Source organism: Trachemys scripta, chromosome 6, assembly GCF_013100865.1.
Source record: "Trachemys scripta elegans isolate TJP31775 chromosome 6, CAS_Tse_1.0, whole genome shotgun sequence".
NCBI classification, from domain to species: domain Eukaryota; kingdom Metazoa; phylum Chordata; order Testudines; family Emydidae; genus Trachemys; species Trachemys scripta.
In genome coordinates this window covers 48,003,292-48,030,958 of record NC_048303.1, presented here as the reverse complement: position 1 = coordinate 48,030,958, position 27,667 = coordinate 48,003,292, and the positions used below count along the sequence as shown (strand labels likewise).

Sequence of the window (27,667 nt, the reverse complement as noted above, 5' to 3'; positions counted from 1 at the left end):
CTGGTTTTGAGGGGCCCGCGGCCGGCCCGGGGGGAGGAGGGGGAGGGGGGGCGGAGGGGCCAGGAAACCCCCCCCCCCCACCGCTCTCCCCTGCAGAGGCAGGAGGCAGAAGCTTGGTCCTGCGGCAGCCAAGCTTCCCTCCTCCCCCTTCTTCCCCCAGCGTGGCGCTTTCCGGCCCCTCCGCCCCTCCTCCTCCTCCTCTCACCGGGCAGGCAGCGTGCCACTCAAAATCAGCTCGCATGCCGTGTTTGGCACGCGTGCTGTAGGTTGCCAACCCCTGGTATAAACAATGACCATCAACAGCTACTGATCATAGAGACTAGTTTTAATCTTTGCATATTTTCATCTATTTTTATGTTGTCTAGAGATGCCTGGGTATACCAAGCAGATAAAAATAAATGTTCTGGCTACTTTTTATTCAACTGACATTTTTAAATCTGTTTTAATTATTAAGTGTAAAGAGACACCGTAAACTCAGTAACTTGAAATAAAACCAAACCTAAGTTTTCTGTTTTTAAAAAGAAATACTCTTGTATGAAGAGATTAAATAATTTAAATTCTCCCATTTCATCTTCTTATGAAAAGCAGGGAAAGCAAATTGCAAATATTTAAAATGTCAAACAAATGGAAATATGAATGATGTACCACTTGTATTGCATGTAAAAAGAAGCTATGGTTTGCAGTGGAACTGTGAAAAGGATTTCTGAATAATTCATCAGAAATAGGTTAAATCAGAATATTTTCATGCAACCCATTTTGTGGTTGTTTATTGATTTGCTTGTTGTAAGTTTTAAGGATATATTTCTTCATACATTCTTAGACTGAAAAACATTATGCCAAAGACAATGAAAATCTGTTTTATTCCATTGTTGTGACTTCATTGCTATCTTCTTTAAATTACACCTTCTGTCATGTACATTATGCAGTTTTCATTGTATTTATTTAGATTTTTTGAGGGCCTAATAGTGGCTTTAGGTCCCTCACAATAATTTAAACAATATTCTTACGATTTCAAGTCATACACTGGATGAACACTTAATGAACACCATAAGCAAATAATGGCCAAAGTAGCCACCATGATAACCCAGACTTTACAGTTGCTTTATCTCCTGGCCTATTAACCCCTTCTCACCCCAAAAACATAAGAGAAAAGATGAGCTTTGTAGTGTATGCCTGTAAGCATAACAGATGGAGCTCTGGCAGACCGGGTGGGTGAGTTCCAAAGTCAAGACCCCTTCTTTTAAACTGAGGTAGTGTCACATAGGGAGAGACGCAGTCCCTTGGGTAACCAGATCCCAAATCATTTCGGGCTTTGTAAGTTAAAACCAACACACTGAACTGCACCCAGAAACGTTATGGTCCATAATCAAATCATGGATGACTTTAATAAAGTTAATTAACTTAATTAAATGAGTTAATTAAATTAATTAAATGTGCTTTAAACAGCATGAAATAAAGAGCTGGTTTCCCCAGCCAACAACATGCACTCCTGCAGCCAACAACATGCACAGAACTGAGACCAATATCTTAACCTTGCCTTACTCTTAGTACAGAATGTCACACAAGATTATATATCTTTTCCTTTCCTCCCCTTATCACCACAACCAAAGGAATTCCCTTTTTCCCACCACCCCATTCTCAGCATATGATAGGATTGCAGCTGCAGTAGGATACTCAGACAAGAAGCTACACAAGCTACCTGAACCAATATGCACACTAACAGACTTATCTACCCCCTCTCTCCATGTGCCCACATCCAGCAAAGCAATGAAAAATTCACTTCTCTTAAACCTCTCTAACTCTATGGATCCCTCACTTCTACAGCAATCAACATGTCATCCCTCCCATTCCCTTGATGCCCAGAGTATAAGAAAAATCAGAGAGGACAAAGCAAACATCATACTTATAACACCAATGTGGCCTTTGTAATATTGATAGATGGCTTCTCCTGCTGATCAGAGAACAACCAATTCATCTTCCTCTGTGCCTGGACCTCCTTTTTCAACAATAAGGGGGGAATTCTTCATCCAAATCCAGAGATGCTTCACCTAGCTGCATGGAGAAAAAGAGTCTGTTGACTGCCATAGGCTTTCTGTGTTTTCACAGAGTTCAAGCAGGACTGTTACAGTTTAGACAGAACTCTACCTTGAAGTGGTACAGATTTGAAATGGACAAAGTTTTTGTGTTGGGGAAAGGATAAAGAATAAACCCATCATGGGCAAAAGTCCCTGCAATTTTAGAGCATCTTTAGCATTTGAAATCACAGGTTTAGTGGTAACTTCCTAAAGGTGACTCTACCAAGTTTATCTGTGTATCATATATATATATATATTGATTAAAGTCAAGGCTCTATTGGCTTCCCCCACAGTCTCCAAGTTTCTTAAGGGAATGACTAATGACTTTTCTACTACTAGAAGCCCCTTCCCAGCCTGGTTTTAACGATGTTGATGGACCTATCCTATCAGCCAATGTATCAAACTTCCTTAGAACACCTGGCTATCAAAATGGCATTACTTCTGTTAAGAGGGTCAGCAAAGTCAGTGCTTTCAGTGTCTCTCCAGCCCGTATAATAATGCACAACGAAAAAATCATTATGAGACTTCACCCCAGCATAATGCCTAAAATGGTCTGAGATTTTCATCTGCTACCCTTCCTGTTTTCTTCCTCAGACCTAATGTCCATCCAGGAGAGTCCTATTTATGCTCGTCAGATGTGAAAAGGCCCCTGTATTATTACCTGAACAAGACTAAATCCTTTAGAAAACTAACAGATTATTTCTTGCCTACTGGAAAAAGTGTAACGGACTGCCTATTAGTGAACACTCTTTCACACTGGATTAGGAAGCATATTGTTATTCTTTAGTCAGAAAACCAGTACTTCTAGGGTTAAGGATACACATACACCACTAGGGCTACTGCTGCTTCTGTAGTTTGTTTGAGACTGATCCCAATTGTAGAGATTTTCAAAGCAGCAACGTGGAGTTCTGTTCATATTTTCACTGAATACTATTTATTGGACGTAGAATTTCAATATGCTTACTGTGGCAAGGCACACTAAGCATCATATGATACAAATCATTTTGCCTAGAACTATTCCTCTAATGGGGGACCCAGCTTCCTAATCTCCTGCGAGTAGGAATGCACAGAGGCTCTCAAAAAAGAAGAAAGTGTTATTTACTAATAACTGTTGTTCTTCAAGGGTTGTCTCTGTGTATTCACACTGTACAGCCACCTTTCCTTCTGCTTTGGGAGTTCTTTGTATTTCAGGACTTTGTGGGCTTGGGAAAAGGAACAGAGGTGGGCTCGGGGGGTATGCTGTGTTACATAGACAGGGCTGATGAGGACATCGAATCACCCCCCTCCTCCCAATGGATGTATGTTTTCTATACAATTCTACAGCTTAAGGCTACAGGTACCAAATCCCATTAATGCACAGAGCAATCCCCAAAGACGTTACTAGTAAGTAACCCCTGTTTATCCACTGCAGTCTGATACAATATCACCCGATCACAGCTCCATTACTTTTTGGCAATCCTGCATGAAAATGTTTTGTGACCCAAATCCCTTTGCTAGCTCAGGTACATATGACTGACTTTTGTAGTCAATCGCAAGAGTAAAGTATTATAACACCAGCCTAACTGAACCTATTACAGAGTCCAGAATCAGGATCTGTGAACTTACTAAAATAATTCACTGGGCAACAAATGTCAACAGTGCAATCAAGATCAAAGTCTTGTAGCCGTTCTGACTGTACTGTATTTCTTATAGCTTGGACTTGCTTCTGTGTGTGCAGACTTTACTAGCCTCTTTGGTCCCTTGTTGGAAAGTAACATACAGTTTAGTTACAAAATATAGTACTGGTTATCATACTTGAGGAACTTATTCTAAAGAGTGGTTTGAACCATTGCAAAATCTGATGTAACTAACTGAATATTTATTTTTTGTTCAGTCTAAAAACGTCAGCATATCTGCATGCCATACCAATCAAATTCAGTTTTCTAATGTTCCCAGCATTACACTATACATTTCCTTAAATAGACCTGAAAATATAATGTACATATGTACTTAATTTGGTTATTAAATGTAAAAATGACCTCCTTGGCCAGTTAAATTAATAATTATCAATACAATTTGTATTCCACCGGGCAGATATTGGCAAATCATTAGGACCTGAAAATGGCTCTTCACACTTTCTGTGCTCCTAAGAGTGTTTTCACAAAAGACTGAAAGTCTTTGAAGGTGATTCAGCCCCATACCCTAACAGAATGTACTGCAGGAAAGAAAGCTTCTAGAAATTAAAAGCAATTGAAGTTCTAATACATGACAACAATAACAGTTTGGTTTCCATTTTTGTGATGATCTCCTGCTTGTAAATTGCTGGGAGCTACATTCCTTACTTGCTTATTCCATTTGTAGGATTTGCAAAGTTAGTTAATTTCATCCTCTGATTCGTTTCTTAGAAATACTTTTTTCCCCTTCCTCTTTTTGTTTTCCTTTCAAAAAATTTAACCAGAATTATTCTCATTAATCATAGTGGTTATTTGTGGGACTGGTAGAATCATGAGCATCCATTGTTTTGCAGCTTGGTATGATTTTAAAAGAATATTAAGTCTGCTGAAGTTAAAAGTGGTTGAAAATTTCAAATAGATTGTATACGTTAACTTTTTTATACCACATATATTTATACGTGTGTGTGAGAGAGAAACACACATACATTTATAAATATATATAAGACAAACATTAAATATATGCATAGTCATGATACATTTAATGGATGAATGTGTCTGTCAGTCCGCTCCTCAAATAACGTATATTTGTGAACTAAAATTAACCATTTATGTGTATAAAATGAGACTGTTATTGAATTACAGTTTACCTTTAGAGTAAACAATGAAAATTATATGATATCCAGAGAGTTTACTTTCTGCCGTACTGCATTTTGGTCACAGTAGTTTTTGGTTTTATGCCTACCATGCAATGACAAAGGTTTATTTTTCCTTTGTTCTTTTCAGAGTGCTGCAGCAGCTCCCAGTCCAGTGCTAGGAAACATTCCCCCAGGAGATGGCATGCCAGTAGGTCCTGTACCACCGGGTTTTTTTCAGGTATTCAGAAAAATTATGATTACAGACATTTTAGGATGTAGAAAAGCTTCAGTGCATTATTTGAAGCTGTGTAAAAAGGGCCTATTCTAAATTATATTACGCATCATGTGTACAATATTTAAAAGATAGTTATTTTTAAGAAAAATATATAGGAGGCAAGCAAGTGACCTCTTTGACTAATAATAAGAAATCCATTGAATATAGTATCACTCCTTCACAATTTCAAAGATAAGAATTTGTGCTATTTTATGGTTAAAGCTTAAAATTATTTAATATATTTTATAATAACCTCTTATGAGGAAATGTTAGAATTATATTGATATTTTGGTGTAAGAATTGAGTTGTTGTTCATGTCTAGCTATATGCAAAGTGGAGCCAGAGGGTCAGATTTTCAAAAGTATTCAGGGGCCTGATGTCAATGGGAGTTAGGCACCTAGGTGCATTTGAAAATCTCACCAAGTACCAATCTGCATGTTTATACATTTAAATACCTTTGAAATTCTTGCCCCTAGTGCATAACAACAAGCAAAGGAATCAATGCATACTCTGCCTTCCTTTAAGGTTTGATCTCGGTGAAATTATACCTTTGGTGCTTTGGACACTAGCAGTGCAGTATGCTTACCTGTGATATGCAAGGCCAAACTAACAATTTCAGTTCAGGAATGGAGAGCTCATATAAATGATCTGTCTGCCTCCTTTCTACCAGGATCCAGTTATTTTTCTTCCCACTGTGCCTGCTATTGCCAAGCAGCCCATAGGAGTAAATGCAGCTATAGAGCTGGAGTAACTCCCTAATTTGGGCCACGGTGGAGAGACAGACTTTCTACACTTATCCAAGTGTTGAGAGGAATTTTTGGTTCACGTATGTGGTCTCCTGCTGAAAAATGAGTAAACCGGGTGTCCAGGACTGGAATGTGGGGAGCAGGTGATGATGGGGAGGTTCTCTCCTGTGAAAGACAGGGGCGAAAACCAGGAGAATATGGAGGAGGATCTTCATTCTCCTTTCTCACTGAAGGCATGAGACGGGAGTACTAGGTGTGTCTGAAAGGTATATCTTCACTCTCCTCCCAAAATAGGGAATTGGTGGATATTTTTCTCATAGGTTTCAGAGTAACAGCCGTGTTAGTCTGTATCCGCAAAAAGAAGAACAGGAGTACTTGTGGCACCTTAGAGACTAACAAATTTTTCTCATAGGCAATCAGAAATCTTTACTCAGTGCTTTTGTTCTGTATGCATGAGCGATAGCAGTATGCAGTGTTGTGGTAGCCATGTGCGTCCCAGGATATTAGTGAGAGAAGGTGGTTGAGGTAATATGTTTTATTGGACCAACTTCTGTTGGTGAGAGACAAGCTTTCAAGCTTACACTTCACATTGAATGGTCCCTTGAAATATGTGTTAACTACTTATACTAAACTATCTGTTCAAATCTTGTAATTAGCAGTGACACTTTGAGTTAGTTCCCCAGATCTGAAGAAGAGCTCTGTGTAAGAAGCTTCTCTCTCTCACCAACAGAAGTTGGTCCAATAAAAGATATTACCTCACCCACCTTGTCTCTCCGAGTGATAGTAGGTCATCTACATGGAGTTCCTCTTCACACAGTAATAGAAGGAGGTGGAGTTCTGATTGCAGGATTCACAGCCACAAGAGCTACAGAAGTCTTGAACCTGGTCATAAGCCTTGTGTTTCACCTGCTAACCCAGAATCTGAGCCAAATTGTTCAGTGTAGTAATGGAAGAGATTTTGCAGATATCTGTTTGCAGGTATCATTACAAAATGCCCAGGAGTTGGCAGAAATTATGTTAATTTTAAAAAAGCACTTAGCCCATAGATCAAAAGTTACAAGCAAAAATAAAACAAAACAACAACTCCTGTTGTCTTCACAAAGAGCTTCACAGTATTAGCCTCACACCTGAGAAGGAAAAAAATCCATGTTTGTCAATATCTGGATGATTGGCTGACCTTGGTCATCTCTGAAGTGTCAAAATGTGTTGACAGCAAGTTTGAATGACAAATTTTACATACTGCTTTTATATTACAGAAAAAGAAGCAAAAAAGAAAGCAAAATAATATAAGGATGTCATGCCATCTAGTGGCAGCTGCCCATTCTCTGTATTAGCCGTATTATATGGATGCACTATTTTTAGCTCTGTTGTGCTGCAGCAGAGCTGACCTAATGCTCTGATAGAGCATTATTACAGGAAGAAGAATGAGTGAAAAGAAGTTTCATATTTTTTTCCTCCATGGTATTATTATTGACTACAAAAAGCTAAGTTTAAATAGCACTCAGGTAATTAAACTAACTAAAACAAGCTAGGAAATTCAAAGCTAATGATAACTCACATCCTCTTTGCGTTTCAAAACAAAAAGCCAGACAATATACATTTAATAAGCAAATACTTACAAGCTTCTGTGGAAGGATATAAAATGTATATTGTTTTGTGAAGAGATAGGTTAATAAAGACTGTCAGGTAACTACACTGAGCACCTTTACATCCCCCTGATTCTGGGGATAGCAGGGGGCCAAACCAACCTACCCGGAAGTTGGAACAGCCAAGGCAGTCGGTCACTCTAACCTACACCAGCTAGAACTGTCTCATGATCGGGGCCATTCTGCCAACCAGGGATCAGCTGAGCAGATCATGCTCCATGTCTGCCCCCTTCCACCTCTAGAATATCCTCTCGCACACATAGCTGATTCTGACACGCACTTTACACTAGGAATGAGTCAGGAGGGATTGGCTTAACAATAGGATAGGAAGAATCCTCATCTGTCCTTTTAGAGCAACTTTGGAATGTTTGTAGTTATTTGTAGATGTAATTGCCCCAATTCTACAAAGACTTAATCCCATTATGATTACTCACATATGTAAAGTTATGCACATGCTTAATTTTTCGCAGAAACAGGGCCTTTGTGTCGTTGCTCCTGTAACCTCATATTTTATTTTTAAAATATTTTAAGTATGAAAATATAAATGAAACCCATCTTCAGTCTGTAAGTAGAGGATATGAGCACCTCAAAAGGTCTGAAAATAGTGTAGGTGTATGTTTGTGTGTGTGTTCCTCTCTCTAAATACCAGAAATAAAGTCAATTTTAAAAAAGATAAAGATGTCTGCTGGCTTTGATAATGCCATCCTGCAGTTATAGTAATGGTTTTATTGCGCACAACTATTAAAACAAATTAAAACTTCTCAGCTTGAGTAACTAAATAAGCTTTGTGCCCATGCTCCCCCCACCGCAAATACAATCTCAAGCAGCCACAAACCCACTGCTAGTTTTGGAACAGTATTAGGGGAAGGGAAGACACTTAAATGACAAATACCTTATAAATATCTATTGAGGGAGAGGAGGCAAAGTAAGGCTTGGATTAAATCTTTACCTATTCTGAGCTTTTGACTCTTATGTAGAGGAAAATATATGTACTCTTTGGGGTGAACAAGCCTGATATTGACTGTATGTCAACAGTGGCATTACAGTGTCTTCTGAAGGCTGCTAAGGGGTGCTTGGTTTGTTTTTTGTTTGGTTGGTTGTAGGTTGTTTTTTGCTGATGTTTTGTAGTTTATAAATGATGCCATTTTCTTCAGGGGTAAATCCTGTCCTTTGCATAAATTGACAGTTGTACTTTCCATTGGACTTAAGAGATCAGTTTCATATACCAAAATTCTATTGATGAAGATCATGCTTTTAGTTTCATCATAATAATAATAATATATTTAATAGCTGTAGCAGCAATGGTGATTCTTAACTGAGAGATCGCTGAGGCTCTTAGTTGTCACTTGCCAGCATTGCTCCTAGAAAAGAATTGTTCATGTGTTGGGTGGGGCATTGCTAATTTTTCAGAAATGTTTTCTTATTCTCAATGTTTATGTTCAAAATGTCTGAATTTTAGAGGCATGGGTTAAAAAAAAGTTCATGTGATCCTTCCTGACCTTACTAGCTCCAGCTCAAATCATGTTTGGAATGATTAGTTATATTTTGTGTAATGTTTTCACTCAAAATTAAAGTGACAACTCTTCAACTGATTTAAAATATATATACTTCATAGTACTTTTTAAATTGTACTGCTACAGAAATCTCCATTAATTATCATGTACATAGTTCGGCCTTTTCCTCTCCCACTTGCTGGATCTTCTTGAGTGAGAAATAATCATTATATTTGCTGCAAAGGGAGACATATTCGACAATAGGACCATTCCATAAAATCATCTGTTATTGAAATTAGTGTTACTTACTTCTCAAATTCCTGGTGAAATAACCTCGGTAGCAGCAATAGATCCTGTTTGTAAGATCCTAGAGAAGTATTGTACGTAAGTGTAAAGGGGATTTTGTATGCAGATTACCAGGTGTGTATTCAGAGAACTGCAGTTATTCTTTCTTACTGTGGAATAGGTCCAGTAATTCTTTGAGGATAAAGCATTGACCTTAATTGAAAAACTATTATTTGTTTTGATGATTAGTCTTTGAATCTTAGATGTAGAAACACTGAAGTCTGGAGAAGGGAGCTATAGTCATTAGATTTTTATTTTTAATTATTTTAAATGTTGCACTCTACATTCTTAACTTGATCAAACTTCTGACTGTTGCCATATTTAAACTTCTGGGGTAGGAGGCCTTGTCAGACAGCTCTAAACAAATATAAACAAACTCAAATAGAGGGGGACCTCATTTGAAGCACACAGACATATTCCTGTTTATGAAACAGAGACTTAGTTACCAGAGAAGGCCATCAAGAGAAGTTCTCTCACTTATATATGCTAAGAGTTTGGTACAAGCCATTTTATGTAAAAGCTAGTTAGTGTGTGATTTACTTGATTTGCCTTACCCAAAGTACAGCTCTCAAATACTTTTGCCAAAAATAAAGCATAGACATGTGTAGAGTTTAATTGTTCTTCAATATTCTTCAAATATGATTGAATGGGAAAGTACTTTTTATTAAGTATTGATCATAGACTATCTGAGTTTTATAAGATAAGCTACATATTTATGCTCATCAGCAGAATGTGCCGGCACAAGTGTGGCATTTGGAGTATTTAGTCTTGGTTAGCACTAAAATGTGCTAATCAAGAGTGTCTTATACACTGCAATGACAGTGATTGTTAATGGAGAACAGAGAACAGAGAGGAAACCAAACGAATTAAAATATGTGAATTGTAAACTAACTCTAGTCAATTCATTTGACACGCATTTTATGTCTCATTCCATTCCTATGGAATTTTCTAAATGAAAGCACTTATCTCATAATAGTAACAGTTAAAAGCACTTGGCAATCATATTATAATACAAGGAGCCTGAAAGAGGTATATTAAAAAAAATTACTTTCTTATCACTTTTCAGTACTGATAGGATAAGAAGAAAGTGATATCAGAAAATAGTATAATAAAATCTGATTTCATACTTTTGGAACGTAACAGCTAACAATTTCAAACTTTTTAACAAGGGATGAGATATGATTAAAAGACCAAAAATGTGCATATGAAGGACAGAACTGAGAAGGAAAACAAAAGAGAGAGAACATGGGACATGACTGGTGAATTTAAAATGTAGGAGGAGAGAAGAACCTAGGATTGTTTTTTTATCTAGATCATGTATCATCCTACAATTTCAGGACTTGGAATGTATGACTGGTGAGATTCTCTCCTTATGAGAATCCACACTTGACTTATGCTCTAGATGCTACTAATTTGGACATTCTTAGTATACCTGCACCTAGAGTAGCAGCTAATTAGTATAGAATAATATATCACAATGCCTATGTAAATTAAGGCTGTAATTCCATTTTAGGGCTAGATAGTTGACTCCAGGGCCGGCTCTGGCTTTTTTGCCGCTCCAGGCAAAAAAGCCTCCCGCCGCTCCCCGCCTCCCGGTGGGGAGCACAGCAGGGGAGGGTGCTGAGCCCAGCCGCGGCCCTGCTCTCCCTGGCCGGCCGGAGCGCCGGGGGAGGGCGGCCCCGCTCTTCCCGGCCGGCCGGAGCACCGGGGGGAGGGCAGTGAGCCCGGCTGCGGCCCCACTCTCCCCGACTGGCCAGAGCGCTGGGAGGAGGGCGGAGAGCCTGGCCGGGGCCCCGCTCTCCCCGACCGGCCGGAGCGCTGGGGGGAGGGCAGCAAGCCCGGCTGTGGCCCTGCTCTCCCCGGGTGAGCGCCGCCCCCCTCCAGGTGCCACCCCAAGCACATGCTTGGAGGGCTGGTGCCTGGAGCCGGCCCTGGTTGACTCCTACAAAGCAATTAAAGATTCTAAGTTAACTACATGCAACTGACACAATTTAAACATGATAATCTTTGTCTACCCTGAATGCTAAATTGTGTTTCACATCATGTTAGAACGCTAGGTCATTTCCCAATGTAGACAGGCTCCTTGTAAGGAGTGCCTTCATCCTCTCAAAATGTTTAGATATACAATATAAGAGGATTATTTTAAAGTATATTACTACTTTTTTATAATTATTTTTTGTAAAAATTGAAACTATAAGAAGTAAAACAGTATGTTATTTTTAATGTTCATACTATTAAAAAGCTATTTTAATTTGTTTTTTTTTTTCAGGTAAAAAATAGTCTACAATTTAGGAATTATTTGGGGAAATTTGCAGAGCTTCTCCTGCCCATATAGTTGAAATTGATGAGGTTGCTATAGTTCAACTCCCTCGCTCCATCCCTGCAATTATCAGCGATAACGCATTAGTGCATTATTCTGGCCACTCACCAAACACACTCTGCCCACATGCATAATTAGTCTGTGAGCCCCACATTTGTCTTTTGTGATCGTGTAGGCAGAGCTCCTTAGCCATGGATTCTACCAGTAAGAATAGGAGTTACTGCTTCATCTCCTGTTGGCAGTCCAAATAAGCTCTGGTACATGGAGTCTTTGAGGGGAGGTGCTGAATCAGCACACTTTCCATCTATTCTGGGCACACCCACTTCCTGGGCAGCATCCCTTAGGCTCTGTCTACACAGGGTGAAAAAGGTACTTTTTTTCAATCAGTGTAGCTTAAAATGATTAACAGCGCTCCCCCTAACATCCATGGAGAGACAGTTTAAGACCTTATAGTAGAGGGGGCACTCTAAGAGGTTCACCTTAACCAGCTAACACATGGTAAAATTCAATTTGTCTTGTCTATAGTAGACTTAAATAGTTCATTAGTTAAAACAGTTAGCAATATGTTGTGAAAATGCATCTTTTTATCTTGGTGTGAACAGATCCCAACACTGTCACCTAGGCCAGTGGTTCTCAAAGTGGGTCCGCCACTTGTTCAGGGAAAGCCCCTGGTGGGCCGGGCCGGTTTGTTTACCTACCGCGTCCACAGGTTCGGCCAATTGCGGCTCCCACTGACCGCAGTTCACCGCTCTAGGCCAGTGGGGGCTGCGGGAAGGGCAGCCAGCATGTCCCTCAGCCCGCGCCGCTTCCTGCAGCCCACATTGGCCTGGAGCGGTGAACTGCGACCAGTGGGAGCCACGATCGGCCAAACCTGCGGACACAGCAGGTAAACAAACCGGCCCGGCCCACCAGGGGCTTTCCCTAAACAAGCGGTGTACCGGCTTTGAGAACCACTAAACTACGCTAAAACACAACAGCTAACATGACCGAAGAGATGTTACATTATATCTACATGGGTGTTTAGGGGAATTTTCAATTACGTTAAGCTAATTGAATTTGAAGAAGTACCTTTTAACCCTCGGTAGACAGGGCCCTACTGTTCAGACGTCATTCACCTCTTTTTGCCTCCCCACCTCAGGGTAATTGCCACATAAGAACATAAGAGCTGCCATACTCAATCAGACCAGTGGTCCATCTAACCCAGTATCCTGTCTCTGACAGTGGCCAGAGCTTCAGTGGAAGTGTACAGAAAACTATACAATTTTGGAGAGATCAGCACCTATCTTTCCCTCCAAGCTTCTTGCAGTCTGACGTTTACACTCCCCTTGGCATGAGATTACATCCCTGACCATCATGGCTAATAGCCATTGATGGAACTATTCTCCATGAAGTTATCTAGTTCTTTTTTTTATCCAGTTATACTTTTGACCATCACAGTATCCCATGGCAATGGATTCCACAGGTTAATTGTACATTGTGTGAAAATGTATTTCCTCTTGTTTGTATTAAACTTGCTGCCTATTAATTTCATCAGATGACCCCTATGGGAAAAGGAAAATAGCACTTTATTCACTCTTTCCACACCATTCATGATTTTAGAGACCTCTATCATATCCCCCTTTAATAATTCCTTTTGTAAGCTGAACAGCCCTAATCTTTTTAGTCTCTCCTCATATGAAAGCCATTCCATACCCTGGATCATCTTTTCTGCCCTTCTCTGAACCTTTTATAGTTCAACTATATGCTTTTTGAGATCGGTTGACCATAACTGGACACAGTATTCAAGGTGTGGGTGCACCATGGATGTATATAGTGGCATTATGATATTTTCTGTCTTATTTTCTATCCCTTTCCTAACACTGTTTGCCCTTTGACCACTCCTGCACACTGAATTGAAGTTTTGAAAATCTCTTTCTTGAGTAGTAACAGCTAATTTAGAACCCATCATTATATATGTGTAGTTGGGGTATTTTTTCCAATCTGCATTACTTTGCACTTCAGTGTTGAATTTCATCTGCCATTTTGTTGCCCAGCCACCCAGTTTTATGAGACCCCCATGTAACTCTTTGAAGTCATCTTTGGATTTAACTATCTTGAATAATTTTGAATCATCTGCAAACTTTGCCATTTCATTGTTCACTCTCCTTTCCAGATAATTAATGAATATGTTGAACAGTTGGGTGACCCCACTGCTTACACTGGTCTACAATTTTTGAGAAGTCGTCTGCTTCAGAGATAAAATGTGCTATTTATTATGTATTTTGATGTGCTGAATTCAAATATGACAATTAAAACAACTGATTGGCTACTGTTTCTAAGATATTTAAGTTTTTACATTTTATGTCTATTTATATTGTGTAGCTAGAGTTTTAATCATAAATTGTAAACCTAGGTCTTTTCATGTGTTTATGGTTGCTTTACATGATAATATTTTACCTGTCCTGTTTATATAACACTTTAAAAATCAGCAAAAGGGTTATCTAAATAAAATTTATTATGAAACAAAAGGCAAAAAACTATTATGTACATAGTTTAGTCCTATTCAGTGTCTACTCGGCGCTTCTTGGCTTGTCTCTTGTATTCATTAAATGGAGCATCTCTTGTCACTGTCCAGCAATAGTCTGCAAGCATTGATGGGCTCCATTTGCCCTGATAGCGTTTCTCCATTGTTGCAACGTCCTGGTGAAATCGCTCGCCATGCTCATCGCTCACTGCTCCGCAGTTCGGTGGAAAAAAATCTAGATGAGAGTGCAAAAAAATGTATCTTTAGTGACAGGTTGCAACCAAGGCTTTTGTATGCCTTCAGGAGGTTTTCCCCCAACAACCTGTAGTTGTCAGCCTTATTGTTTCTGAGAAAATTTATTGCCACTAACTGGAAGGCTTTCCATGCCGTCTTTTCCTTGCCACGCAGTGCATGGTCAAATGCATCATCTCGAAGAAGTTCACAAATCTGAGGACCAACAAAGACACCTTCCTTTATCTTAGCTTCGCTTAACCTTGGAAATTTTCCACAGAGGTACTTGAAAGCTGCTTGTGTTTTGTCAATGGCCTTGACAAAGTTCTTCATCAGACCCAACTTGATGTGTAAGGGTGGTAACAAAATCTTCCTTGATTCAACAAGTGGTGGATGCTGAACACTTTTCCTCCCAGGTTCCAATGACTGTCGGAGTGGCCAGTCTTTCTTGATGTAGTGGGAATCTCTTGCACGACTATCCCATTCGCAGAGAAAACAGCAGTACTTTGTGTATCCAGTCTGCAGACCAAGCAAGAGAGCAACAACCTTCAAATCGCCACAAAGCTGCCAATGATGTTGGTCATTGTTTACGCACCTCAAAAGCTGTTTCATGTTGTCATAGGTTTCCTTCATATGGACTGCATGACCAACTGGAATTGATGGCAAAACATTGCCATTATGCAGTAAAACAGCTTTAAGATTCGTCTTCGATGAATCAATGAACAGTCTCCACTCATCTGGATCGTGAACGATGTTGAGGGCTGCCATCACACCATCGATGTTGTTGCAGGCTACAAGATCATCTTCCATGAAGAAGAATGGGACAAGATCCTTTGACGGTCACGGAACATGGAAACCCTAACATCACCTGCCAGAAGCAACAGAGGGTCCTGTGGCACCTTTGAGACTAACAGAAGTATTGGGAGCATAAGCTTTCGTGGGTAAGAACCTCACTTCTTCAGATGCAAGATTCACCAGGGAATTGGTGAAGAGTTTCTCAAGGCTTCCCAGGGAAGGGAATCCACTTGGGAATGGTGGCAGCGGACCAGATCTAAGCTGGTAGTTAAGCTTAGAAGTTTTCATGCAGGCCCCCACATTTGTACCCTAAAGTTCAGAGTGGGGAAGCAGCCTTGACATGTCCCTTTGCAAAATCAAACACTGACAAATAAAAGAGCACGACACTGTATGATTTCTAGAGCTGATATAGGGCAGTTTGTTCAGCAGAGTGATGTAAGCTTCGTTATGATTGCATCATCCATGACGTCTAGGAATAACATGACGCAATTCATATAATGTATGACGCAATACCAGCTTCAGATTGCATCATTCATTGTTTTGCCTAAAAAGCAAGTACTGTCCAAACCCAGTCGTAGATTTATTCATAGATCCAGTCAAAGATGTATTTTAGTCATTTCTGGTTTAAATTGAGATCCCTTCCCTTTATAACTCACTTATCCTCCGCCATTCCCAAGTCAAGGGTCGTATATACTGACCCAATACCATATCTTGAAAACTAGAGCCAATCAACAATTTTAAGCATCATTTTCGTTCTCAGTGACCCAGAATTAGTAAAGTTTGACTACATTTATTTCAGAAGCATTTTGGCTGTAGAGCAGTGTTATCTGTCTCCACTGTGAAAACTGACCATTTTTTCCTACCCTTTGTTTCTTATCTTTTAACCAGTTACTGATCCATGAGAGGACCTTCCCTATTATCCTATGACTACTTAGGCCTGGTCTACACTATGGGGTTGGGTCAAATGTAGCCGCATTAGGTCGATTTAAAAATGACTGCGTCCACACAACCAATCCCATTCCGTCGACCTAAAGGGCTCTTAAAATCAACTTATGTACTCCTCCCCGACCAGGGGAATAGCGCTAAAATCGACCTTGCTATGTCGAATTTGGGGTAGCGCGGATGCAAATCGACGGTATTGGCCTCCGGGAGCTATCCCAGAGTGCTCCATTGTGACTACTCTGGACAGCACTTTGAACTCCAATGCACTAGAAAGGTACACAGGAAAAACCCCGGCAACTTTTTAATTTCATTTCCTGTTTGGTCAGCGTGGCGAACTCAGCAGCACAGGTGACCATGCAGTCCCTCCAGAATCGTAGAGCGTAGAATGTTTCTACGCTCCCCCTGTCATCTCCATCCCTGAGGTTATTGCATAATAGAAGGCGAAAAAAACACACTCGTGATGATATGTTTTCCGAGTTCATGCAGTCCTCCCGCACTGATAGGGCACAGCTTAATGCATGGAGGCATTCAGTGGCAGAGGCCAGGAAAGAATTAAGTGAGCGTGAAGAGTGGAGGCAGGACAGGATGCTGAGGCTAATGGGGGAGCAAACGGACATGATGAAGCGTCTGTTGGAGGAGCAAACGGACATGATGAAGCGGCTGTTGGGGCTGCAGGAAAGCCAACAAGAGCACAGACCCCTGCTGCATCCACTGTATAACCGCCTACCCTCCTCCCCATGTTCCATAGCCTCCTCACTCAAGACGCCCAAGAACGCGGGAGGGTGAGGGGGGGAGAGGCTCCGGGCACCTAGCCACTCCACTCCAGAGGATGGCCCAAGCAACAGAAGGCCGTCATTCAAACAGTTTGATTTTTAGTGTGGCTACAATAAGCAACATGGCCTTGTCCTTCCCTCCTCCCCCACCCCACCCGGGCTACCTTGTCCGTTATCTCTTTTTTTTTTAATTAATAAAGAAAGAATGCATGGTTTCAAAACACTATTACTTTATTTCAAAGGGGGGAGGGTAGTTGGCTTACAGGCAATTAAAATCAACAAAGGGGGCGGGTTTGCATCAAGGAGACACACACACAACTGTCACACCGAAGCCTGGCCAGTCATGAAACTGGTTTTCAAAGCCTCTCTGATGTGCAGTGCGCCTTGCTGTGCTCTTCTAATTGCCCTGGTGTCTGGCTGCTCAAAATCGGATGTCAGGCGATTTGCCTCATCCTCCCACCCCGCTATAAACGTCTCCCCCTTACTCTCACAGATATTATGGAGCACACAGCAAACAGCAATAATAATGGGAATGTTGGTTGCGCTGAGGTCTGACCAATAGCGCCAGCAAGCTTTTAAACGTCCAAAGGCACATTCTACCACCATTCTGCACTTGCTCAGCCTGTAGTTGAACTGCTCCTTACTACTGTCCAGGCTTCATGAGCCATGGGAGCAAGGGGTAGGCTGGGGTAGGTGCTACTGCGCGGTGCTGCCAGCTGGGAGAGCAGCCTGAGGCAGAAGCCTCCACTTGCATGGTATTCCAGGCAGGACTGAATCTCCATGAGATGAAACTTAAAGAAGAGAATGACCTGGAGTCTGTCTCCCATTCAGTGCTCAAAGAGGAGGATAGCCATGTCTGTCCAGGCACCCCTGATTGACCTCATTGAGAAGGATTCCAAGGAGTCCTCCTAGAGCAGCAGTACCAGGTCTACCAGCAGCACCCAGGAGGACCAGAACGGATCCCCTGAGCTCGTCACTGTCCGACGAGGATGGGTACCAGTCCTACTGCACTGTCCGACGAGGACAGGTACCAGTCCTACTGCACAGTCTGCTGCGAAGGCACCCAGGAGGACCAGAAGGGATCCCCCAAGCTCATTGCTGGGGAGCAGGAGAGCAAAGTTGCAGGGGAAGTGGTGGAGCCATAACCATGCCCTGCAGGTTGCTAAGAGCCAGGCAGGGAAGACATTCTCAGAACCCCTGGCCAAGCTACATGTCTGACGAGGACTGGTACCAGTCCTACTGCACCGTCTGCTGCAAAGGCAAGGAGCTGCTGCTGTGTAGCAATGCCAGCTGCTGCAGGTGCTTCTGTGTCGAATGCTTGGAGGTGCTGGTAGGGTAAGGTACCTTGGCCAAGGCAAAAGAGCAAGAGCCCTGGAACTGTTACATGTGTCAACCACAGAAGTGCTATGGGGTGTTGCAGTGCCGACCAGACTGGAATGTACAGCTGCAAGGCTTCTTCACCAGCGACAAAGGACAGGAATATGATGCATCTAAAATCTAAAAAGGCCCGCATATTTCCCTGAGTCACTACCCTTGATAACAGAACGTCAATGACTGCATTGGCTACTTGGATCACAACAGCCCCCCACAATAGACTTGCCCACAAAAGCAGTGGTGACAGTGAGCTGAGCAGGCTCCGTGCTTGCTGTGGTATGGCATCTGCATGGGTAACCCTGGAAAAAAGGTGCAAAATGATTGTCTGCCATTGCTTTCACGGATGGGAGGAGGAATGATGACATGTACCCAAAACCACCTGCGACAATGTTTTTGCCCCATCAGGCATTGGGAGCTTAACCCAGTATTCCAATGGGCAGTGGAGACTGTGGGATCTGTGAGCTAGCTACCCACAGTGCACCGTTCCGTAAGTCGATGCTAGCCACAGTAGTGAGGATGCATTCTGGCAACTTAATGTGCTTAGTGGAGACATACGCAATTGACTGTATAAAATCGATTTCTAAAAATCAACTTCTATAAAATCTACCTAATTTCATAGTGTAGACATACCCTCAGTTTGCTTAAGAGCCTTTGGTGAGGGATCTGGTCAGAGGTTTTCTGAAAATACGGATACAACTATATTGTCTGGATTTCCCTTATCCATATGCTTGTTGACATCCTCAAAGAATTTTTATGGATTGGTGAGACATGATTTCCCTTTACAAATTGTGTTCATCTATGTGTCTGATAATTCTGTTCTTTAGTATAGTTTCAGTCAATTTGCCTGGTACTGAAATTAGGCTCACTGGCCTATAATTGCCAGGATCGCCTCTCACATCCTTTTTAAAAATTGGTGTTACATTAGCCACCTTCCAGTCATCTAGTACAGAGGCTTGTTTCAACGATAGGTTATATACTACAGTTAGTAGTCCTGTAATTTCATATTTGAGTTCAATCGAACTCTTGGGTGAATACCATCTGGTCCTGGTGATTCATTACTGTTTAATTTTTCAATTTGTTCTAAAACCTCTACTATTAACCCATCGGTGTGCGACAATACAGATTTGTTCCTAAAAAGAATAGCTGAGATTTGGGTATCTCCCCCATGTCCTCTGCAATGAAGACCAATACAAAAAATTCATTTTGTTTTGCTGAAATGGCCTTGTACTTACTACCACCAGGTGTGTGCTGCCATAAGCGAACGTAGAACCTAGGGTGAATCTGGCCCTATGTATTAACCTTTTCTTTTTGAGATAAGTTTTCTTTTCTTTAACTTTTTTCAGGTTATTTTTTACATTAAATTGAACCACACAGTGCAGCCTGCACATAGGCTATCGCAGTCAGGGCTGGCTCCAGGCACCAGCGCAGCAAGCAGGTGCTTGGGGCGGCCAACGGAAAGGGGGCGGCACATACGGCTCTTCAGCGGCAGGTCCCTCAGTCCCTCTCGCAGGGAAGGACCTGTCACTGAAGAATGAAGCGGCAGCGGTAAAGCTGCCGCTGATCACGGCTTTTTTAAATAAAAAATTTCCCACCACTAGGGGCGGCAAAAATGCTGGAGCTGGCCCTGATCGCAGTGGTGGGCAACCTGCAGCACACTTGCCGTGTGCGGCCCGTCAGGGTAATCCGTTGATGAGCCGCCTGACAGCTTGTTTACATTTTCACGGCCGCCCACAGCTCCCAGTGGCCACGGTTCGCCCAGCTGCAGGCGGCCGTGAAAATGTAAACAAACTGGCGGCCTGCCAGTGAATTACCCTGATGGGGCCGCAGGTTGCCCACAACTGGGCTATCACATGCCTAGAAACTCACTCATAAAGATTAAATTTACTTTAAAATCTGTCTGGTTAAACAAGAGTCACATTTCCAGGAATAGAAATTTGAACAACTTATTAAAATAGTTAGAAATAAAAGAAGTCCTGTGTTTAACTCCTTCTTTCAGAGGCTTCATCCAATGTTACGGAGCAGAGAGAAGGAATCCAGAAATTACATATAGAGGTGCCTTTTAAAAACCAAGTGGAATCATGGTAGTTTTCTAATGGGTTCTGTGACCACAATTTTCAAACCTGGATACCTAATGTTAGGCCCCTTAATCCAAATGTAGGCCCCTAAACAAGAATGGCCTGATTTTCAAAGATACTGAGCTTGCAGTTCCCACTGGTTTCAGTAGGATTGTGGATACCCATCATTGCTGAAAATCAGGCTACTTATATTTAGGTGCCTAAATATTGCAAATTTTGCAATTTATTTGCACATTTTTGTCATTAAATATGAAAACGAGTAAAAAGAAGTAACAACGGTATCCAAATATTAATTTAACCTCACTTGGGAGTAAACAAACTCTAATCCCAGTATTCAGAAATGATGTTGATTTAAATAAAAGAGGTTTCTTGAGAGCCAGACCACTTGCTGGATTATTATCTATAGGAATTAACCCAAACCCTGGTTGCTAGGTACAAGAAATCTTGAACATTTTATATTTCAAAATCAAGCAGGCTAAAGCTTAACAGCAAACCAAACAAAAATAGCTAGTAGTAACAATAGGCAGTTAAAGGTGCCAGAGTCTCTATGTCATCTGCATCCTGTTGGATATTGTTTGTGGAATCCGACTTTTGAAACTTGTCCAGAAGTCATGCTGAATCATTATCACTTTTCCTGACTGTCTGAACCAGAAAGTAACCAGGAAAAGTGCTGATGTTTCAACATATGCCTATTCAAAGGCTTTCCTAATAGGAACACATTATCTCCTTTTCTGATGGTTTTTCCTGGGCTTTAGAATGAGAAAAATGAAATTTTGAAGACTGATTTTTTTTTTTAAATAGAATGTATCTTTTGCTCCCCTACCAGCTGTTGGAATTCTTTCTTTGTCATGAATGTCTGTAACAGAAAAATAATGTTTTTTTCTGCACCCTGTTTAGGGTTTTTCAGTACAGACTTTTTTTAAACCTACAGTCATTATAATGGGATCTTCTAATTTGTCCAGCTGCATAACATTAAAACCACTGTACAGTCATTTGCTCCAGCCATTTCAGTGAGCTCAGTAAGTCCAACACTTCCAGCTCAGCTTTTGTTCTCCAGAATTTCCACTCTGTTGGTCTGAGAGACCCTGAGGGAAAGGCTTGTGGAAGGGAAGGTTTTGCCCTGATAATTGCAGGGATAGTCTTCTCTGTGTCCAAATATTCACAATTTGAAGTATGCTTTAGGCTCTTCAGCTGCTTCTGGAATTACAGGTGGTGTTAGTTGCCAAAATCACTCTTTTTATCATCTTTCTAGTTAGACATTTTCTCCCTTTCCTTTCAGATCTAGACTTTGCTACCATGATCTCTGCTTTCTGACTTCTAGATGGGAATAATTCAATGTGCTTTACCTATGCTTGTATTTGAAGACTGCTTGAAAGTTACAGCTGGTGACGATTTCATGGGCTGTCGTGCTTGAAAATGTAATCATGAGGAATTGTAATAGCACTCCCCCTCATCTCTGATCACAGTGTTGGACAGGATCATTGTCTCTGGCACCCCCTACTGGGCTCTCCCTCATCTCTGTGATGGCCTTTCCCAGCCTTTGTCTTCTCCTGACTTCCTCCAGGTGTTCTGTGGCTTGGCCCTCTAACCAACTTGCATGAAAGTCTAAACCACTTCCACTGGAACATGAACAAATTAATCTTAAAACGTATACCCCTTCCCCCCTTTCAGACTCCGCTTTAGTTCCTTTGTTGGCCCTACCTCAGGCTTCCCCTGCAGGAACCTAACCTGCTCCCGTAATATTCTTCCTCTGTTGTTTCCTGTCTGCTAAACCCTATCCCAGGGCTTCTCTCGGCCAGAGAGATCTGTCTCCTCTGTAGTCTCTCCCCAACTGAGCTCCTTCAGTCTACTTATAAGTCATAACTCCACCTCCTCTGGCCAGAAGGCCGTTAATTAATCACCCCCCAGATGCAGAGCTTGACTAATTAGGGTTCTTTCCCTTGCCCAGGTGATGGGGGTTAAGCCCCCTCACAGGAATGTTAGATCTGTTTTCTGATGTTTGCACTGGCTTCCTGTTTACTTCTGGGTGCAATTTAAGGAGTTGACTTTCATATATTAATTCCTAACTGGTTTGCTCCCCATTTATCTTAAAGACTACCTCTCTCCTATGTACTACAATGGCAGCTGAGGTCCACTGGACACTCAGCTAACACCAAGTGATGATGAATCAAGGTCTGTTGGATGGGGTAGGTGGACTGGTGTGGGGAGTAAGGGTTGCATTACATGATGTATGTGAGCAGAGGTCAGTAATTTAGATAATGTAGTTCAGATAAGTCTCCAGAGCTCTAGATACATATGTGAACCAAACCTGAAATCCAAATCCTCTATCACTATTATATTGTATTCTTTAAAATGAAAATGTAAAAAGATAAAGTACTTGACATTTTGTATTATTCTGTTATTATGTACTTCTCAATTCTTCCAAGGGTATTTTATTTTATATTCCAGGCTTTTTAACTTCCCTTTTATCCAGTCAAAACCTTCCATTTTTGATTATGTAATCTTAATAGTTTATCATTTTACATATGCTATGCATGGAGTTGTTCATATTCTGCTTACACAATAGCTGTATTAAAATTTTTAAGAAATGCAGCTTGGTACTAATCTTTAGAAAAGAGTTTTAAAATATATATAGTTTTGCTAAGTGCTGCAGACTAATGTACTAAATACTGTCGTCAAAGTATATAAGATGAGCTCCTGAGATTTGAGGATCACAGGAACTATACATGTAGTTACTACATAAAACATTTCTGAACTAAATTGAATTCTGTTCCTTTTTTCATAGCCTTTTATGTCCCCTCGATACCCTGGAGGTCCAAGGCCACCTTTAAGAATACCCAATCAGGTAAGAGTCTTATATCAAGGACACACATTTATGGGCCGTGGTTTTCAATCTTTTTTCATTTGCGGACCCATAAAAAATTTCGAATGGAGGTGTGGATCTCTTTGAAAATCTTAGACATAGTCTGTGGACCTACAGGGTTTGCAGACCACAGGTTGAAAACCACTGTCTTAGGGAATATGGTATAATGGTTAATACAGGGGACTCCTGAGTTCCATTTCTGATAGTTCCATCGACTACTAACCTCTGTAACTTCTAATTCACTTAACCTTTGTCTGCCCCTTTTTGCCCAGGTGTAAAAGGGTATTGTATTATTGCTGAGCAATATGCCACATTTTCCTTTAAAAATTTCAACTTTAAAATTGCATTACAATAGTTTATCACTTTCATGTACTGCATAGGAGAGGTGGGTAGCTTAATTAAAGTTTATTAACTGCTTTCTGATCTGTACATGGAAGGGGCTATATACTGTAAGTGAAAAGTTATCATTGCTTTAAACATTTGTTATAAGTATACTGTAATTCAGTATAAAATAAATTCCTGATTGCTGTACCTTACAATAATATGTTACTCAAAGACATTCTAGCATTTGACTTCCACTTTTTTATATGTATATATTTCTAAATTGTTTAAATACTGGCAGGTAAAAGCTGGATGTGGTGAATACTATAAAGACTACTGCCAACCTGCTGTTTTAATTTCAGAAGCTATTTTTGTCTGCACATTACACTGTTTTCAGTTTAGAGCTATAGCATAATCTCAGTGAATTACAGCCCTTGCAATTCATTTACATTATGCCACATTCATGAATTACCAGTTTTGGCAACATTGCCTATCATTAAGTTTCAGATAATATAAGCAGTACATGAAAGTGATAAACTATTGTAATGCAATTTTAAAGTTGAAATTTTGATTACACAACAGTCAGTAAAATCATAGTTAAAATTCCCATGGTAACCATAACTCTTCCCTCGAGCACATGCATTATAGTAGGGTACTGTCTTACTTGGTCACATAGGAAAATGTGGCATACTGCTCAGCAATAATACAATATGATACAGTGGAAGGAAGCTGCACTTCTTTATATAGCCATACATGTTCTAAATATTGCATGAGTCAAATCTCCAGCCTGGGTGTCTTGCAAGAGTAAAGTCCTTAGTGTTTCCCTACATGCCACTTGTCATCTATGGCAGAGATGACCAGATCCCACTTCGTGGAATTTGACACTTCTGCATGTTTTACTTTTTGCTCCTACATATTATCTTGAGCCTGCACCTATTGAAGTAAATGATAATGCTCCCATTGACTAAAATGACACAAGATGAAACTCTATATCACGGGTCGGCAACCTTTGGCACGCAGCTCGCCAGGGAAAGCCCCTGGCGGGCTGGGCCAGTTTGTTTACCTGCCCCAGCCAATGGGAGCCACAATCGGCCAAACCTGCAGACACGGCAGGTAAATAAACCGGCCTGGCCTGCCAGGGTGCTTGCCAGGGTCGGCTCTATGTTTTTTGCCGCCCCAAGCACGGCAGTCAGGCGGCCTTCGGTGGCATGCCTGCGGGATGTCCGCTGGTCACGCGGCTTCGGCGGCGTTTCTGCGGGTGATCTGCCGGTCCCGCGCCTTCGGCGTACCCGCCGCCAAATTGCTGCCGAAGCCGTGGGACCGGCGGACCTCCCGCAGGCATGCCACCAAAGGCTGCCTGACTGACACCCTCACGGCGACCGGCACACCGCCCCAGGCTGTGCTGGTGCCTGGAGCCGCCCCTGGTGCTTGCCCTGGTGAGCCGTGTGCCAAAGGTTGCCGATCCCTACTCGATATGTTCCATAAGTCATATAATGAAATACACTATTGTAATGTATAATCAAAAAGGAACATTGTGAACGTTACCTTTAATTTCCTGACATTTCTGCAATTAAAACCTCAACCTTAGAGTGAACGTGGTGTGTGTGTGTGTGTGTGTGTGTGTGTGTGTGTGTGTGTGTAAAAGTATAAAATAATAAATATATTCATATATATATATGTATGTATATACATATGTATGTAAAATAATAAAAATTCACCACAATCTTATACTTCTTTGCAGTCAAGATAAACTGATCAGTTCTTTCATTAAGCAATACCAGTGTTACCTGATCAGATGCATTTAATAACACCAGATTTACTTACTCCAGATAAACATTTTTATTATGAATAAATTAATTTTAGTTGGCTTTTGAAACACCATTCCAGACTAAGATCCATTCTTGATGAAGATTTTTGTAAGATGACTATATTACAGACAGATATTCGTGCAAAAGGCTAGAGAAATTAATTGTAAATCTAACTATTTTATAACAAATTCAAAGGACAGATAATAACTTGGGGATTATGCTGCATTTGGGCCAAGCGGGACATAACAACACATTATATTTTCATGCTTGAAGGCAGGATTTGGGACTAAGCTGAGTCTCCTGTTTCCATTGTAGGAGTATAGAGGGTATATCTTGGAACTAATGTCCTTGGATGGTAAGGGAGGATGGAAACTACAACATTCCCCACCTCCCAGCCCTACCTTATCCTGCATTTTGAATACTGTCCAGGTGGCCTATTTGTGGCTGAGCATCTGAGAAGACCACAAAGCCACCTTTCTAGCCCTGGAAGGTAGCTGTTAAAATAATAGAAAGAGAGGATGTCAAAATTTAAACATAGAGAAAACTGACCCCAGAATCAAGAAATGACATTGCCCCAGGCTCCATAGGTGGGATACACAATACAAGAAAATTAGGGACAAACAAAAGAAAATTAGGTAAAAATAAATACTGAAGAATATTCACATTTAGCTGTTTAAGTCAATGGAACTCCATGAGGCCACAGGGGTGCATGGATCCAATTGTAAGATCTTGTCTTATGTCTTTAGCAGAGTTAAACTTTTTGCTTTACACTTGGCTCAGAAACAGTTTCAAAATTAAAAACAAAATTACCTGAATTTTCTGTTTAAAATACAATTTATATCTCCTCTTAACATGTTTTATATATGTGTAGGCACTTGGAGGTGTCCCAGGAAGTCAGCCATTATTGCCCAGTGGGATGGACCCAACACGACAACAAGGTAAAGTGCCTGTTTACTAGATGTGAAATGTATGTTCAGAATATCAACCGTTTTTTTTCTTTTAGAAAGGTTCTGCATCCCAAACTTGCATCCAGCACCTCTTCTTTTAAAGTCCACTGCAGCTGCTTAAATGCTTTTCAAACCATGAAGCAATAATTTGTCAATAATTTAGAAGTGTTTTTATGCACCACAGTTGTTAAAGTTGTTAATTTTTTTCAGGGCATCCAAACATGGGTGGGCCAATGCAGAGAATGACTCCTCCAAGAGGAATGGTTCCATTAGGACCACAGGTACCTTGCATAAATATGTGTGTCTATATTTACAGTACACATACATATGATATTTTAGAGTCCTTTTTGTCACAGCTGTACTAGAATTAAAGTTGAAATATGTCAGCACTTTTCTTTCTAATAACATTTTTAAGGGATTTTCTCTCTATCATAAAAATATATTCTCAATTAAAACTTGACAAAGTCGCGAACTATAAAGAAAATTTATTTTATTTACAAAATTTTATAAAGACTGATTTAATTTATTTTGAATGATACAGCTGTAATTCAAATAAAAAGGCTTACGTATTTGTCTATATAACTCTAAAACATTCAGAAAACTTAAGTTTATTCCACAATTAATGCCTATTATGGTCTAAGTCTAGGATTTTCAAAGATGCCTAAGCAGTTGGCTCAGGCTCTTTTGAAAATCCTAACCTTATTGTTTATATTATTTCGGAGGGAAAGTTAGCCCCACAATACAGCTAAAGTATTCATAATTTGTGTAGCAAAAACAAAATTAATTAATTTTTATAACAATCTTTTTCTAGCCACTAAACTTCTGATCACAAATTCTGCACTCTAGATTTTTTGGCATAAGATTTTAAATGTACACAATTACTCATACTGCATGTGGATGGTGCCTGCATATCACCTGCAAATACCAATTGTTAGCCTTGTCTTTCTAGATCTGTTTTTCAAGAAGAGCAGCAAGCTTAAGTATCTGGGTTCAGCCGTCCTCCCACTGCTGACCTGGTTATAGTTACTTATATAGATCCTCCTTCACCAAGGATGTGAAAGTTTTTTAGTAAAAGTTTATATATTTTCCACTTGCAAGAATGAAGTCAAGTGGAAATTAAATCCATTCTGAAATATCTCCAAAAAGGTTAGCCCAGTGGATTGTCCATTGCTTATTATCACTTTTCCTCTGTAAGTCAGGTCTCTAACTTTGTTTTTTGTTTTTTTGCTTGTCTAGCCATTTTGGCCTTACATCTTATTCTGAAGAATATTTGGGTTATGTTCATCCCTCTACACTTTGATTTCTTCATTCAGATATTTTCCCTAGTGACTTCTCTGTTCAATGGGAT

At 40.7% G+C, this 27,667-nt stretch overlaps 1 protein-coding gene across 3 annotated transcripts in view; it reads left to right on the top strand.

The window, feature by feature from the left end:
• The window catches only part of SSBP2 (single stranded DNA binding protein 2), a 277,842-nt gene that overhangs the window by 191,160 nt on the left and 59,015 nt on the right, over window positions 1–27,667 (top strand). For 2 of the 3 annotated variants that reach the window (XM_034773207.1, XM_034773208.1), the window contains exons 5-8: window positions 5,012–5,101; window positions 23,166–23,225; window positions 26,244–26,310; window positions 26,530–26,600. In XM_034773207.1, coding sequence (XP_034629098.1) covers window positions 5,012–5,101; window positions 23,166–23,225; window positions 26,244–26,310; window positions 26,530–26,600 — 288 coding nt within the window. The remainder of the gene's footprint in view (window positions 1–5,011; window positions 5,102–23,165; window positions 23,226–26,243; window positions 26,311–26,529; window positions 26,601–27,667) is intronic. The other variant, XM_034773210.1, reaches the window with a different exon arrangement.